Below are 16662 nucleotides of genomic sequence, written 5' to 3'. Positions count from 1 at the left end.
TCTGTTTCTCTTGTCCCTCACACACCCTCGTATTTGCCTTTGGTTTGACCCTGCGTCTGTCACCAGGACAGCCAGCATGCTCGGAATATGTTAAACAAGCAGGACGGTCGTGAGAGAGTATGTAAATTATTGGCACATGTTGAATAATCATTGTCAGAATAATTTAATAATAAGCTAGGATGAATAAGTTGCTTGTAGTTGTCTTTTTCTCCATCCCTCTCTGACCAGACAGCAGCACTATTTCTACCTGTGGTGCTGCTCCTAATATTATGTAAGGTTTAGCCCGCGAGGATGCATGTCTTGTGGGTAATGACTCTGCTTTTCTCCTTTGCTCTAAAATGAAGGCAGGTTCACCACGAAACAAAACATGAATGAATGGGGTGGATTCATGGATTCGTCGATTCAGAGAAAGCTTTTTTTAGAGGCTTCCAGCTGTTAGACATCTTTAGCATTTCAGGCTAATTGTTACAATCTCATTTTCTGTATTGTCTTGTTGTGACAGGCAGATGTAATAGAGGATTCACATGTGTTGTGATCACATAGAGAAGCAGAACAAGCTGATTATTTTAGGCTATAAAGTCGGCATGCAGTGACATGTGCATTTTACACAAAATAAATGCATGCTTTTTTTTTTTTTTTTTCTGGGCTGAGGATTCATCTCCCTCAGGTTCTGCCATGTACCTGCCTTGTTTCAGTCTTTTGTGGTTCACGGTTCCTGCAGGGAGAGAGAAAAGAACTGGAACAAGCCAGCCAACATTTTTGACTATGAGCTATTTCCATCTATTGCACTGACACAAACTGGCATGCACTAAAAGATATATGAAGTGTTTCACTCAAAACTGATATTCACTGTTCAAAAAAATGCAACACTTTACTCTGACAAAATGATTGCTGCCATGAAAATACAGCCATTGCTGCTGCAGCTGCTGGCTCTCTTTGCCGATACTCATTTTAAAGGATGTAATGACGAATGATTCTTGAAATGTTTATGAAGCATTTTAAGGACGTATCTCAGTGCATGCATACACAATACCTACATATAAGATGTTTAGGAGTGGGAGAGGGCTTATTCTTGTAACAAACAACTCTGCTCTCCCCCCACTGCATCAAAGAAACATACAGTATTTTAGAAGCAGGTATGTTGAGCAGCGTGCAGAGGCAAACATTTGTACTACAGCAAGCACATGGACACACATAAAGCACACACACGCACACACACACACACACACACACACACACACACACACACACACACACACACACACACATATATACTGTACATACACCTCCTCACCCCTTAATTGGCCAAAAAGTGTTGTATGTGACAGGGAAAATGAAACACAACCATGATGAGGGGAATATCTGGTTGCCATGGGAATGTTTTCTGGCAGACAGTCAGCCTGGTGCTGTTTATACGAGGAGGGTTGGATGATAACAAGGACAAAGTTTGTGTGTCAACTCCACAGGGGCGGAATAATCAAAACCCACAAAGGTTCGTCGGCGCGTTTCCTTGTTAGTCCCACACACACAGAGGGAGTGCAGAGTGTTCTGACCATCGCCTACCTTCAACCTTTCGTTACCAATAAGGAATTAATGACCTTTTGAGGATGTAGATAAAGCGATTAAAGGAAATGTCACCTTACACGCCGGTAGCATACCTTGTAACATTCAGTAATTAAAAAAGTTTGGATTATGTGCATGTGAGGTGCATGTTCTATTAAACAAATAACACACTGAAGCTGTGGGATGTGGTTTTTCATTTTTCATGTGTGGCTTCCGGCTGATGTGCAAAACTCATAACACATTTCTGCACAGATAGCAAAAGTATTATATCACAGACAGGTGCTTTTATAGATGCACGGTCTGCATACAGTAATTTGACCATAGCACTGGGTCAGTATGAACGTACACTCACAGAGGAACACAGAGTGCCACGCAATAAGACAGATACATCTATTCAAGTCAGCAAAAAAAATCAGCTCCAGAGGGAAACAAAAGAGCATATACAGCAAAGGCAATCAGTCATGATCATAACACCCTATTCAAATCTCCAATGATTTCCAAATAAATGTATTCTTTGACTCATCATATAGTTTTTTGAACTTGACATTCTCATGCCTTCGTGTCTTCCCGGGACACTGATCACTTTAAGCTCTGCTAAATCTGCCAGATTCCAGTCGGGAGGGAAAGAAAAAAACATATAAGAGGCGTGACAAGACTGACTTAATGGGATTTAATATTTTATGGGGATTATTTATCTCATGTAGTCTGCGTTGAGCTATAGCTCACCTTCTACAGCACACCAGGTATTCACCCTTAAGACAGATTTCTTTCCAATTAAACCTGCAGTAGGCAGAATGTTTTTGGCATCATTGGGCATCCTTTAATAACCTTTCAGCATATTGTTATTCAAGTGTTCTGAGCAAAAACTGGACTTTTGCACCTCCTCTTGGCTCTGTTTTCAGGCTTTAAAAAAAATCTAGCCAGTGACGGGAGACTTTGGCCAGTCACAGGTCAATTCAGACAGAGAGTGTTCCTGTTGAGCGCTCCTATTGGCTGTGCTCTGGCTGGTGGGCGGTGCTTGGTATTTCCTCAACTGATCTCAACATGGCTGCCGGGTCACAAACTTTCTCATTTTACAGCTAAACAGTACACTGCAAGATGTTTCTGAAAACATTCGAGACGAGAAATAGTCATTAAAGTAACAGAATATTTATTCATATTTGATCAGCGCTGCCTAGTTTGACCGTTTTATCGGAGTTTGCAAGTGATTGGCAGCTGCTCAGAGACGGCAAGGCTGCAGCTCGGCTCTGATTGGTTGTTTTCATCCAGTCTGTGAAATCTTGCAGATGCCATTAGGAGCACCAGAGGACACAGAGGAACATGATTTTTTTCAGATTACCTGTCTCATGCACTACTGTCAGGATATAGTGACCGTTTTATAAAAATAACTTTTTTTTCTAAATCATATTTGCTCTATTTCTACCCACTGCAGCTTTAAGTCTGAATCTGCTTGATTGGAGCATCTTCAAATAACTGAAAATCCAGCAGACTTGAAAGGTACTTTGCGACATGAATCAACCAATAAAGAGGTAAAACATGACAGCAAAGCTTTCTCACTTGTTAGCAGTGTTGATTCACATTGAAGCATTGAGGTTCTAGGTTTTAAATTCCAGCCTTTGGAAGCTGCTTGTTCTGTGTCGAGTTGGCACGTTCTCACAGTCTATTCCTGTGGGTTTCCCTCCGGTGCTTCTTCCACAGTCCACAGACATGCATGCCAGGTGAACTGGAAACTGTAAAGTGCCCACAGGTGTGAATGTTGTTGTGTTATTCTGACCTGTCCGGGATGTTTCTGTCTGTTGCCCGATGCGAGCTGGGACACGCTTCAGCACTTACAGAGTAAAGCTGGATAGGAATGGGTGAAGAGGCTGAAAGGATGGATGGATGGATGGATGGATGGATGGATGGATGGATGGATGGATGGATGGATGGGACATGAATACATTAGGTGACACTAAGCCTGATCATGACCATGTTAAGACCTGTCCGTTGGTCTATTGGTGTTGGTTGTTATACGCATTAGAGCTGTCCCGAATACCATTTTTTTGGGCTTTTGGTGAGGTAGCTTCGCAGAGCAGCACGGCGTGACATGTTTCATCTGTCTGTCTCCATCTCCCCTGTTTCAGTACTACTGTACTGGACTACTGTACACACACACAACAAACAGCAATATCCGTCTGTGAATAATTACAAATAATGAATAATGTTGTGGCATTATTCCTTATTTCATGGGCTATTTGGGGATTTATACATTATTATTACATACTTGTATATAAAAACAAAACAAAAAGCATAGTGATTGGGAGGTTGAATACCATGGCCAGGGGTCAGCAACCTTAACTATCAAAAGAGCCATTTTAGGCAAAAAACAAACAAAAAAAAACTATCTGGAGCCACAAAACATTTGCGCATTGTGATGAAGTTAGAACTTTAAGAGAAAAAAAAGTCGTAATATTACGAGAATAAAGTCATAACTTTACGAGAAAAAAAGCTGTAATATTACGAGAATAAAGTCGTAACTTAACGAGAACAAAAGTCGTAACATTACGAGAATAAAGTCATAACTTTACGAGAAAAAAGTAATATTACGAGAATAAAGTCATAACTTTACGAGAAAAAAAGAAAATAACACGTAAAATTACTACTTTTTAATATTTTGACTTTATTCTCATAATACTTCTGACTTTATTTTCATAATATTACGAATATATTCTCGTAATATTATGACTTATGGCCCTAATACTCGACCTACAATAATGATAAATAAAAATGAAAATGTAAACAAAAAACAGTAATTCATTTCCATTTTTAAAAATCCACACTGAGCCACTGGAGAGGGGCTAAATGTGGCTCTGGAGCCGCAGGTTGCTGACCCCTTACCATGGCGGTCAAAGGTCAAAACTTCGAAGCATTTGGGTCAGCCCTATTACGTATAGTACCTTTCAGTATAACATCCTCTACAGTTCTTCTGAAAAACTACATTCTTGCAGTAACAAATCCGTTTACTTTCACTTGCAAGCAGACGTTGCACAACAAAAGCAATTCAAAACATAGTATACTTTTAATGGTATTTTCTGTTAGATTCCATTTGAATCCTCTAACAGTGTGCCCTTGAATTTGATCTTTCTTCACAGTGTTACATCTTCATTAAGATACATGTACAATACATACTGTCTGATGTGGATGATTTGCATTTACACCTGCTAATATCAACTCCGTCCTTCAAGAGTCCAAAACAATTTAGTTTTTTGTCTGTATATGTTTTACATCATTGAGTAAGATGGTTTTCTCTCCACCACGAGGAGAGTTTTCTGTCAAAAAAATAAATAAATCCCTTTTCAAATCAAACACAAGGAGTCATGTTTACCAGAAGGTACATCTGAAGTGTGAGATGAAGGGCAGGTTAGTTCAGCTGTTCCTGACAGCAGACATTTAGTCTGGCTCATTCACAACCCACGACTATCCTGAACTGCCGTTGTGAATATGTTAATCTGTAAATACTCCTAGTTACCTACCACCTGTTTGTTCTGCCTGCATTTCAAAATTGTCTAACACGGAGTTTAATACATTCCCTTTTGTTGTGAATTGGGAACACTGTGTTATCAGTGAGGCAACCATGTGTACATGTCTTGGGTGAGTGATTCTGTACTTCACGGATGCATCTCCACATAATTCTCTAAACCTTTCAGCACGTAACATCTGATTCATATTAAACGTTAACACCGGGTGTAAAGCGGGCTTTAAATCTATCTGCTGCTAAAAGTTCTGCTTTGGTAATATATATACAAGGTACATAATGTACATGAAAATCCGTGTGCATAAGTGAATCTGTCTTTCATAACTGCGGAGCAGGTACTGTGAGTTAAAATGAGAGGTCAAAACTATTGTTGAGTTTCGAACAAAACAAATATGTGGCATTATCTAAAGTGCTGTATTTAATCATAGCTATATAAGCCAGATACCCCTGATGCTTGTGTTCACAAAGAGACTCCTAAGCAACCAAATCAAACATGAATAGTGTAATTATTAAATAAATAATCATAGGATAATGAAATGATTAAATAAAGATCTCCTGGTATTAAACGTCTGGTAATCTTAATAACATCTCCGAGGCTACGTCTGGGATGTGGGCGAATAGTTCTCTTCAAAACAACCCCGAGCATATGCCAATAAAATAAGGAATGCATTAAGTATTGCATGGCTGAGTTAACAAAATGATTGCATCCACGTGTGTGTGTAGATTAAACAGAACAAAGTATGTAGTAACATGTGTGTACATACGTTGGTATCGTCTAAAAAACAGAGACAGGCCGGTTCCTTTCATATTCTGATGCTGATAAATGCTGTGCTCCAGTGGTTCTATAAATAATAAATGTAATAGCATTGATTCACAGCCAATCTGGGCTAACTCTCATGCAGCACAGGTGAAGGCGTCTGGAAAACACATATATTCCTCCAGCTTATAAATGAGCCGGGGGATTGGTGGTGGATTAGTGTTTGCTTACAGCAAGATAATAATGCGGGATAATAAAAGTATATATGGTAATATTCCCCTTTTTAATTATTTTTAACGTGGTGGACCAACGGTGTAGTAATATAAATGTCAAGTATAATCAGAGAGGGTCAAAGCCTCTCTTTTGTTTATAAAGGAATATTAAATCTATTGGTTTTGAAACAGTCTTGTGTGCTCATTTAAATCCATCCCAGTCTGGCGTGGGGTCAGATTGGGTGGAGGCTCTGTTTATTCGTGTGGCTCTCCTGGCTCTGAGGGACACCAGGTTCAGTAGTCTTTCTAGCTCGTCCCCAGAACCTGCCAGACCGCTGGAGCCGAGCCCTCCTCGATCCTCCTGTGATCCCCTCCACTCCCCTGTCTGTAAGTCCCACGCCCTGAGTGGGGGCAGGAGTTGAGCCGGGTGCAGGTCGATGCCAGGAGGGCTCAGCGGGTATCCTTCGTAGGCTCGTCGGGTCGGGGGTAGAGTGTCATAAAGGCTCTCTGAGTCTTCGCTCTGCTCTGGGTCGTGGCTGGACTCTCGGTAGTCCTCGTAAACAGGCGAGGAGCTGTCTTCGCAGCTGTCATGGCCGTGCTGGTCTCTGCGGTCCTGGCGCGGCCCCGTGTCCCAGCTCACTGTGTCCTTTCCTTCCCCGTCGCGCCTTCTCTTTTCTTCTCTTTCCAGGATGCGTTTCCTCTCCCACTCGCCCGATTGATTCCTCTCCCACTGGAAGGTCCTCCTGCCGGTCTCCCGTCCCCGCTCTCGGCCCCTGTCAGCGCTGTTGTGCCCCATCACTTTGTAGTCCAGCTGGAGGGACCGCGTGCTCCCTCCTCGTCTGATGTTTTGCTGGGTGTCACTGAGGTCGTAGTGGGATCCCACCTTTGGTGGACGCAGGCGTGACGGTGACAGCCAGCTTGAAGTCTGACTGGAAGACTCCCAGCGGTATGCTGAAAAGAAAAATGACAAAATACAGAAAGAATAAACAGTTTGGATATAGTTTCAGTGAGAGATGGTATGTTTTTAATGGAACAACAAGTCGAGAGACGACCTACTTAAGAGAGTTAAGAAAAGAATTTTAGTTAACATACTGTGTTAGGAGCCTGAGGCTTTATTCCCTGGACAAACTAGTGCTGCCAAATCACTGGAAGGATGTAGTCCTTTTTTAAAATGTGTGTGTTACAGCCTTTCTGCAACGCAGTGTGCCCAAGGAATGAGATTATCTACCTAATAGGATCAGCCGGCGAAAGGTGCCACATCAATAAATCACTTCACTTCTAAAACAACAGTATCATCGCAATCTTATCTGCAGGAGGTAAGAGAGGTGGCAGCAGAGAGTATGCTTTCAGTTACTGGAGGGACTGATCTGAGGATGTTAACAATTACTCAAATCACTGCTGCAGATTCCATCGCTGCCCCTTCTAAAGCCACAACGGCTAACTAAAAAAACAAGGTCAGGTCAGGACTTTACTGCCTCTCCTTTACTTAAAGGTAGAATGAGTAGGATTTTCCTAAACAAAAACAAAGTATATACAAAAATAATCCCTCTAAATTATCACTTATGACTTATGACTGGCACTGTTTATATCTGCAGATGCCCTGCCCTCTGCCTGTATTTACATTTCTGGACGTCAGCTTCTATAAAAACGTAGCAACCAGGTGCCAGATCGTAAGTACGCATCCAAAAGGAAGCTACGAAAATGGCGGACACAGCACTAAAAAAAACACAAATATAGCGAGACAAAATCATAGACTGTATATAAGAAAGACGTAGTCACCATGACGTCATCCGTTGGTTTGTGGACAGCTGTTTTGAAGCCTCAAGTTCGGCATTTGGCCGTCGCCATATTGTTTTATTGCAACCAGACACAAGAGGGTGGAGCTAAGTACAACTGAAGCTGAATGAATACGGCATTTTCTAGGCAACCAAAATGTTACAATTAACTTTCATGAACTGAAAACACACTTTATTTTACTCTAAATGGGACCAAAGCTTGCTAAATGAACATCATGCTGTATTGAAGAAGACTTGAAACTAGCGATTGAGACCATAAACTCATGTTTGCAATGTTTACTGAGGTAATAAATCAATTGAGAAGTAGGGTCTTTTTCTCATAGACTTCTATACAATCAGACTTCTTTTTGCAACCAGAGGAGTCGCCCCCTGCTGGCTGTTAGAAAGAATGTAAGTTTAAGGCACTTCCTTATTCCTCCTTCCTTCACTTTTCAGACCTGGAGGTAGCCCACTGGATGAAACGCCAAGCGGACAAAGCTTGTTCCAAAATGAGAGTGAATCTGGGGTTGGCTTTCACCTGCTGGCGTGGGGGCGTGTACTTTCAATGTTGTGTTTACAAACCACAAATGTCAAAATCCTACTCATTCTGCCTTTAAAAGAAAAAAACTGTCAGCCAATATTCCTACCATTAATGAATAGCCTGTGCCTCTGGCTTGTTGTGTTTCTCCTCTTTTCCTTTTCCTCTGCTCATTATCTACTCCCTTGAGCACTCTTTATTTTCATAGAAATGTATTGCTTGTTATTCGTGGACATGTGCGTGTGTGTGCTGCGTGTTTGTTTGTGCCTTCTGATGCAGCGGGACGCTCGTGAACGGCTTTTGTTTCTCACTGTGTCACTATGGGGTTTACTACGTGTTCTGTGGGACTGCGTGTTTACGTTGTGTAATTGCTCCACTTCTCATTTAGAATTTATTAACGTGCAAGTAAAATGACAAAACTCCTTTTTTATTCCTCCTACAGCTGAGTTCAGGCTGTTAAACGGACTGACACAGAACTCCCCGCTAATCCACTACTGACTACAAACTACAGCATGCAGGTTGCATAATTCATGGTTAGGTTAATGAGCTGCGAGTGAAAGAATATCATATTGATGAAGAGAGAGGAGCCAGGGGGGTCATCCACTGTGTGGGACGGAGAGTACACTTCATAAGCAGTGCCAGCTGCTGGTATATAATGCATGACACATGTGGACAGAGATATTTAATAGACTGCCGTGCCAACACACCGCAAAACATGTGGAATTTCTCCTTACTGCATGCCATGCTGCTGAAATATCTCTGGTTGAAAAATGTAAAGTTAAAGGGAATAAAATAATAATAATTAATACCAAATAAATTCTATATATAAATATATAATATGTTCCTACAATCCACAATGTACTATACACAAATCTCCTCTTTGCTCTGCAGGTGGCGATTTGCTGTCAGTGAGGTGGAAGACAAAACAAATATCTCATGGGACAGGAAGCCTTTGATGATGAAATGCTCTTCTCATAGAACCAGCTGAATGCAGAAAGACGCGGCGAATTATGACACGGGAGAAAAACACAACTGGATAACGGGAGAGGAAGGCTGGCAGAGAGCCATTTAGCACATTGCAGATACATGCAAACAGACGGATACACTCGTAACATGTACACATGCAAACAGACGGATACACTCGTAATATATACACATGCACACGCAAAAATGTTATCCCATGCAAGCCGGATTAATGATATGTCAAATGGAGAACAGCCGACATGAATACTGTTTTTTCTCTCATTAAATCTGTATTTTTGTCTTTTTTTATGCCGTTGTTTCTGCAGTATGCTAAGTTTGGCATGAGCAAAAACATATGAGCACATATCTAAAGTAAGAAATTGATATTTTTACATGTGTTACACTGAACCCAAAGGGTTATTTGGAACAACCTACTGGACAACAATTCCATTCAATATTTTATTCTCTCCGTCTGAATTAAAGCTTCTTGTGCTTCAGTCGGCTGGCAGAGACAGAGGCGTAAACGCAGTCTTGCTCTGGGTGAGTAATGCAATGCTTTGTGGACCCAGTAAATTACATGCAACTGAGAACAAACAGACTTAGTAACTATGAGCCAGTTAGTGTTGGTTTTTAATGCTGTAGCACAAGCAACTGGCTAGAGCATCTCATAGGATAGGTGCAGCTGGACCAGGGCTGTGCTCAACCAAAGAAATTCTTAGTCGACCAACACTCTTTTGTCGACTAATTTTCGGCCGATTCAGCATGTTGAATCGGCGCCGCCGCCCGTCGGTGAGAGAAATCACTCTGATTGGCTGTTCAGCTTAAGCGAATCAGTGCACGAGAAGTGAAACGGAAGTGAGGAAAGCAGCAAGCCAATGAGTAAAGTCAAGAGGAGAAACACAGAAGACTCTTCTCATTTTTCATCTCATCTGATCATTCCAATACACGGATATTTTCACAACGACGTGGCCATCTGGAATGAAGCTAAGTGTTGAGTGAGAGTGGCGTGAAAATGGTCGACAAACGCTGCTTGATTTTATGTACGTATCATAACAACGGCTTGTATATCCGCAGTCCTCTGTCTTGCGGTTTCCCTTTTTGAATGACAAATGCAGACTACCGCCGCCTGCTGGTGAGGAGAGTTATGTCGTCTCACACAGGCACAGAACATCCATGCTAACCGGCCAGCGGCTGTAGTCTTTGCGGTGTGTTCAGGTGCAACTTGTCGGCCAGAATAAAAGCGACGTGAGGCGGTCTACAGACGGTCTTCGTCGCCGCTAGTTCTCTGATGTTGGGTTGGTGTGTTCCCAGCTTAAGGACAAAACAACCGATTAATCGACTAAGAGGGGGCAGCCCTAAACTGGATCATGCCTAAGGTTTTTACATGCTCATAGAAAGCTGTGTTTTATATTGAACATGTGCTGCAGAATCTGAATCCTCAAGATCAAACCCACTAGACATAAATAATGAAAAAGATTCATGATATAGATCTTTATCAGCTTTTGTCGGCTATAAAAGCAGAAACACTTGAGTGGAAGACTAATTAGTAATTGATAATCAATCACAACATATAGCTACAATCTGGAGCTGAAACGGGCATAATAAAATTAAATGTTGAATATCTGACATATTGAAAGAGGAGGTGTAGCCAGCTAGTACACATTTTCCTCAAGCTTTTTTTAATCCGAATAATTGAGTTCCTGATTTTGAACTATTAATGTCACAATATTGATATGATATTCATGAATGTTATATTCGTTTTCTAACATAAAACATAAACAGACATCCTTGATAAGGATCCATTTAATATTTGGTTACTAAACACACCCGAGTGTGAAGAAACTGGGACCCTGCACTTACATTCAAAGTCTGAGTAGCAAAAAAAAAATGTGCATAAACAGAAATGGTAATCTGTGCTGTACGGGGAACGATAAAAGTATTGAGAGTAAATAATGTAAAGGACACAAAAGGCTGGGTTTGGGAATCACAGCTTGAGAAATAAAGCCAAAGGGATGGAAAGTTAATAAGATGTTTTCCAGTTGCTCTGCATCTCACTCACCAGGGCTGCTCCGCCGCTGTTCTTTGTCCATGTTTGACACTACAAAGGGAGAGAGAAAGCATCTGAGTCAGAGAAAAGACTGAGACAAACAACGCGGAAACCAAAGGGGAGAAATTGAAACACAGAGAGAAAGAAACTGACAAAAATATTGGAAATCTAAGCAGGATGTTTTTATTCTGAACATAAAAAGGAGGATTGAACAGTAGAGGCTTGGCTGCATTCAGTACATTATATCTAAGAGCTACACCGCTGAACAAACACTTCATGGCATCAGAAGACAGACACAACAAGAGACAGAGGAGTTAACAGAAGACGTTCTTTCGTACCTTCACTTTCAATATTATCAACAGCGTCATTGACTAGACGTATGACTGTCACTATGGAGGCTGGGCAGAGTACAGAAAGAGAAGAAGAACAGGAACAAAGTCAGGGCACTTATAGGGTAAGGTTTCATGTGCTGGGTGAGATGGAGAATGTGTGTGCGCACAGTTGTTGAGAACAGACATGTTTGTCTTCCCAACACGTTTCTATGCATGTGTGTAATAAGTGAGCGGGAGAGACATGAGGACTTTGCAGCTACAGCAATTAGACCGGAAACAAAGCATCTACATGGGTTCCTCATGAAAAACATCATTAGGGTGTTTGACTTCCTTACTTCAAGGAAAGATCAATAGTGAGTTATCTCGGAAAAAGACACACTATAGTATAGAAGAAAAGGGTTTAAAGAGATTTTTTTCTTCCACAGTAGACATGTGCATTAACCTTTTGTATTATGGATTTGGTTGCATATTAAGGTACTTTTCATGAAACATTTCCACGGGTCTATTTTCAGCTTGCTTTTCAATATGTAAATACAGGTAATGCACTAGACTGAAAGTGCAAAGTGGACTATTTTTGCATTCAGGTGATTTTTATCTACAGCAGTGGTTCCCAGCCCATGTGACTCCTAAATGTGAAACAATGTCTACTTCGCTTCTTTTGAATAACGTTTAGAGGCCGTACAGTATGAACTAGTAAAAAAAGTGCAAAAGTGTGTGTTAGCATTAGAGTCTTACCGTTGTCATCGAAGGACTCCGAGGTGTAGGAACTGAGCGAGTGTTCCTCAGAGGTGGAGTCTGAGAGACACGCCCCCTCGTCCACCAGCTCTAACATACAAACACACAAAAAACACAGGCGCATATTCATTTCTAAAACCCTTTTTGGAAGCATTTTCTTAATAACCAGCAAGCCCACTCAAAATGAAAAGAAAATGAAGGATATAAATTCAACATTTTCATCTAAATTCACCACTGACATGCCTATATGTGCATTTAAAGAGTTATTCATTCCTTCTGCCCATCCTGGCCGTGAAGAGATCCCTTCCTGGCATGACTCCACTCTGCAGTCTGAGCTAGCCAAGTCAAGTGGGTAGGCACTTGATTTGGAACGCATTTTTGCATGAAGCGAGAACAGTGGGTTTTCCCATCTCTTACACTGAAGGGACGTCTTCACAGCCAGGAGAAATGATTACAGCAACCAAAACCTCTATCAGTGTGCATATGGGCATGTGAGTATTGTATTAAAGAGGACCTATAATGCTCATTTTCAGGTGCATACTTGTGTTTTGGGTTTCTACGAGAACATGTTTACATGCTTTAATGTTCATAAAACACTTTATTTTTCTCATACCAGCTGTGCTGCAGCACCTCTTTTCATCCTCTCTCTGAAACGCTCAGTTTGAGCCCCCGCCCAAAAAGCCCAGTCTGGCCCACTCTGTTGTGATTGGTCAACCAAACTAAACTCTTCGGACTCTGCTCCAGCTCCGCTCTAACTGCTTTCTCATCCCACTTTTCCGTCGCAGTAAACACATGTTTAATGTTGTGAAGTAAACAAAAACACTTGCTTACGTTTAGGCAACAAAACCACTATAGTTTGGTTTAGGAAAAAACAACATGGTTGGGCTTAAAACTACTACGTCTGTACAGTGAGAATGACACTGAACGTTGTGAACACAGGACACGAACGAACAGCTGATTGTAACATGACGCACGGGACAAGAACAGCGGTCTCCTGGATGAAAGACTTGTTTGTTGGACCTTTCCACCCGACCGGTATGTCTCTTTTCGCTCTTAAAGCTTCATCACCAAAATCCCGGCGCACTTTCCCTTAGCGTTTAATATTGATGTGGATAGTTTTACATTGTAGTTAATGGAAAGCCCTGTGCATTTCATACCGACGCTAAAGGGTGTCTAATGCCGTGACAAAGCGCCTGTATCTGCCCTGGGAATGAGAATGTGCTGGCTAGGCAGGTATTATGCAAATGTGTTTCTTGATGACATCACCATGTAAGATGTTTCAGGCAGTTCAGGAGCAGTGTTTCTGTGATGGAGGGTAACTCCCTTTGACGTGGACTTTGGGCTTTGTAACTTTGCAGACCTTTCACATGCAGAAAAACTATATAACACACTAAAGGAAAAAGGAAAAAGGAAAAAGCACAAACGCATAATAGGTCCTCTTTAATATAGGCTTGAAATATCAACACCAATCCTTAAGTTGCAGTATACTAAAATGAATTCAGGTCTGTTCTCAAAGTGGAGCATTTTCAAACAGCTGTAGGTGTCATGGAGAGTAAGGACCACAGAGTGACTTGTTCTAGTGCAGTTCGGTACAGCAGATGTGAAACACAAACTCCCCTAAACAGCATGTACATTGGACAAAAGCAGCCCAAAGCACAACTCATCACATGGTCTGGCCTGTTCTCACTGCAGTAATCAAAGCTGGAGTCACAGTCACAAACCTGACATTTTGTCTGTGCGAACAAGTCAAGATTAAATTTCATTTGGAGAAAGCTGCCAGCCTCAGGGTCTCCAGTTAGCCTCAACCCGCGTGACTTTGAAGGCAACATTTCGAATAAATGGATGCTTACAAGTCAGCGTGACTCCTGACACAGATTTCCTTTGCCGAGCTGTTATTTGGGGGTCAGAATTGCCTCTGAGTGATTGTTTTTCAAACAACTGCCGGAGGGGCAGAGCAGGTACTTGTGTGTCACAATGGCTTCAGATAAAGGCATGATGCTGTGAAGACTGTCTGTTAAACCAGGAGACAGGTACGCAGTTCTACCGCAGGTGCTCCGATTTAGCAGCAATGAAGCGCCTGGTTTCACATCAGTGTTCAAATTGGGAAAGCGATACTGAAGACCAACAGAGCGGAAATCACTGGTGTGGGCTTTAAAAACAAATCTATTTGGAATATAAAACTGCTTTGGAAATAAGAGCTGACAGCTTTGCTGATGTGATTAAAAGTAAGTTTTGGCGAAACTAAAGAGGCTTTATGTTGGTAGGTGGAACAAATGGGAAAGAGCAGAAAGAGAAAACAGTTTGCAGACGTTTCACTGCAGCGTCCTCTGCTGAATCTCAATGCAATTAAAGTACCGACCTTGATTGGCATTGAGTGCTCAGGATTCTTAGTCTTCATCTCAATCATAACTTTGGTTATTATGATTATATATATAAGTTTGTGTACAGCTGCTTATATAAAGACAACAGCAAATACTGATGCAATAAGACATTTGGCATATGTTGTTAAATGGAAAAAAAGTCCTTAAACTACTAAAAACTTTTATCAGTACCAAAACTCAGGTATCACATCTAAAAATGTAAATAAATAAATCCTGTGCAGATATGTAACAGGTGACCATGTGTAACATGGTTAATAATGCTTCCACTGTATGTACCTAGAGGAGTTGAGACATGGACAAAGACTTTTGTGTGATTGTAGATTTGCAAATTCATTATATCTGTTGTACGAACAACCGCATATAGGTTATATTGCTAGTTATGTTAGCCAACTGCCAAGCTGTGTGTTGTGTGGTAACATGAGTGTTTTAATATTTCTAGTAACATCATTACTGTTCCAGAACAGTCCAGTGACCGCACTATGTTTGTCTATTATCAGAATAAACCAACTCAACTGGGAATCCTGACCTGTGGTGTCTTTATAACACAACGCAAGATCACACCTGTTACACATGCATGATCTTGAACTGCCGTTGATTATATATACTAATAGTAAACAGCTTTTCCTGTTTGGCAAAGCAATAAACAGTTTGTTATACTGCAGGTCTTTGTCACCCTTTTCTGTCTCGTCTTCTAAAAACGTCCTTGTCTGCTTTCACTGGACGCTCTGTGAGCAAGCAGTCGAGGCTTCTTGGCCCATCATAATATAAGCAAAACTCTGTCCATGAGGGCCGGGATGTCTAGACATCAACTTTTAGCTTTCTGAGCCCAAGCTAGGTGGTCACGCTCCGACAGGTACGGAAAAAGTCAAACGCTCCGGTGGGAATGTGAGCAGCACGGCAGTACCATCAATCAAACTAAATAAGGCAGGCAGCGCCTCAACCGCTGGTCTAATCCAGGTGACGGGACACTTCTCGACATAATCAAGTTTTTTTCTTTTAAAGTAAACATTTATTTTTTTTCTTTCTTTTCCATTTATTTCCTCTCCTCACAGACACTCATTCGCTATTGTGCCAGTGACTACCCTGCCATACAATGTGCCAACCTTGGCAGCCACGACGCGACCCCTGCTCTAATCCTACCGCTAACACTCAGCCAAACCATGCTCTCATCCTGGCGACAAACTTTTAAAATCCCCTACACTTGTTTTCCTATTGTGAGAGCCACCAGACTCACTTTTCCATTATTTGTTGGATTTTTTCCCATTCCTACATTATCTTTAATTGGAAATAGGTATTACCACTAATACTAAGCCAAACACAAGTCTAATTTTAACTCTTTTCAGCAACCAAAACAGCCTCACAAATTGCTTGTAATTTGCCCTGTAATTGGTACAGTAATAGCTGAACGGGAAAGCCTTCACTAGGGGGGCTTTACTCTGTCTGCATTATTAGAGGAACTGGTGTTTCTGTGAGGCCTTAGTTGTCCAAGTCATTCAATCATGAACCTTTTTATTAAAACTACATTTATTTGCAAAACATCATGACGATCAATATGCTTATTCTGAGACATCCCATTACCAAGAACTGAGCAATATGGGACCTGATTTGTTCTTCCAGTTATTTTATTATTCATGCCGTTTTATTTATTCATGAGCAGCAGGTAGTGACAAGAAAAAAACGACCAATATGTTTCCTCACGTATTGACTTGTGCCCATCTATTGAAATATTAATTATATTAATTATTATACCTGTTTTTGGTGGCTGTGGTGTGAATAAATAACCAAACTGTTTCCAGTTGTTTAATCAAACTGGCAGTTGACACCGGAGCCATTAAGCTAATAATG

At 41.2% G+C, this 16662-nt stretch overlaps 1 protein-coding gene across 1 annotated transcript in view; it reads right to left on the bottom strand.

Moving 5' to 3' along the window:
• Positions 1-4602: 4602 nt before the first annotated feature.
• The window catches only part of fat3b (FAT atypical cadherin 3b), an 80669-nt gene continuing 68609 nt past the window's right edge, over positions 4603-16662 (bottom strand). The window contains exons 49-52 of the mRNA XM_074610039.1: positions 12437-12526; positions 11708-11767; positions 11382-11420; positions 4603-6997 (exon numbers count right to left, since the gene is read on the bottom strand). Of these exons, the coding sequence (XP_074466140.1) occupies positions 6249-6997; positions 11382-11420; positions 11708-11767; positions 12437-12526 (938 nt within the window). The 3' untranslated portion in view covers positions 4603-6248. The remainder of the gene's footprint in view (positions 6998-11381; positions 11421-11707; positions 11768-12436; positions 12527-16662) is intronic.

This window comes from Sebastes fasciatus, chromosome 16 (genome assembly GCF_043250625.1).
Source record: "Sebastes fasciatus isolate fSebFas1 chromosome 16, fSebFas1.pri, whole genome shotgun sequence".
NCBI lineage: Eukaryota > Metazoa > Chordata > Actinopteri > Perciformes > Sebastidae > Sebastes > Sebastes fasciatus.
The sequence above is the reverse complement of the archived record's forward strand: the minus strand, read 5'-3'. Positions and strand labels throughout refer to the sequence as shown.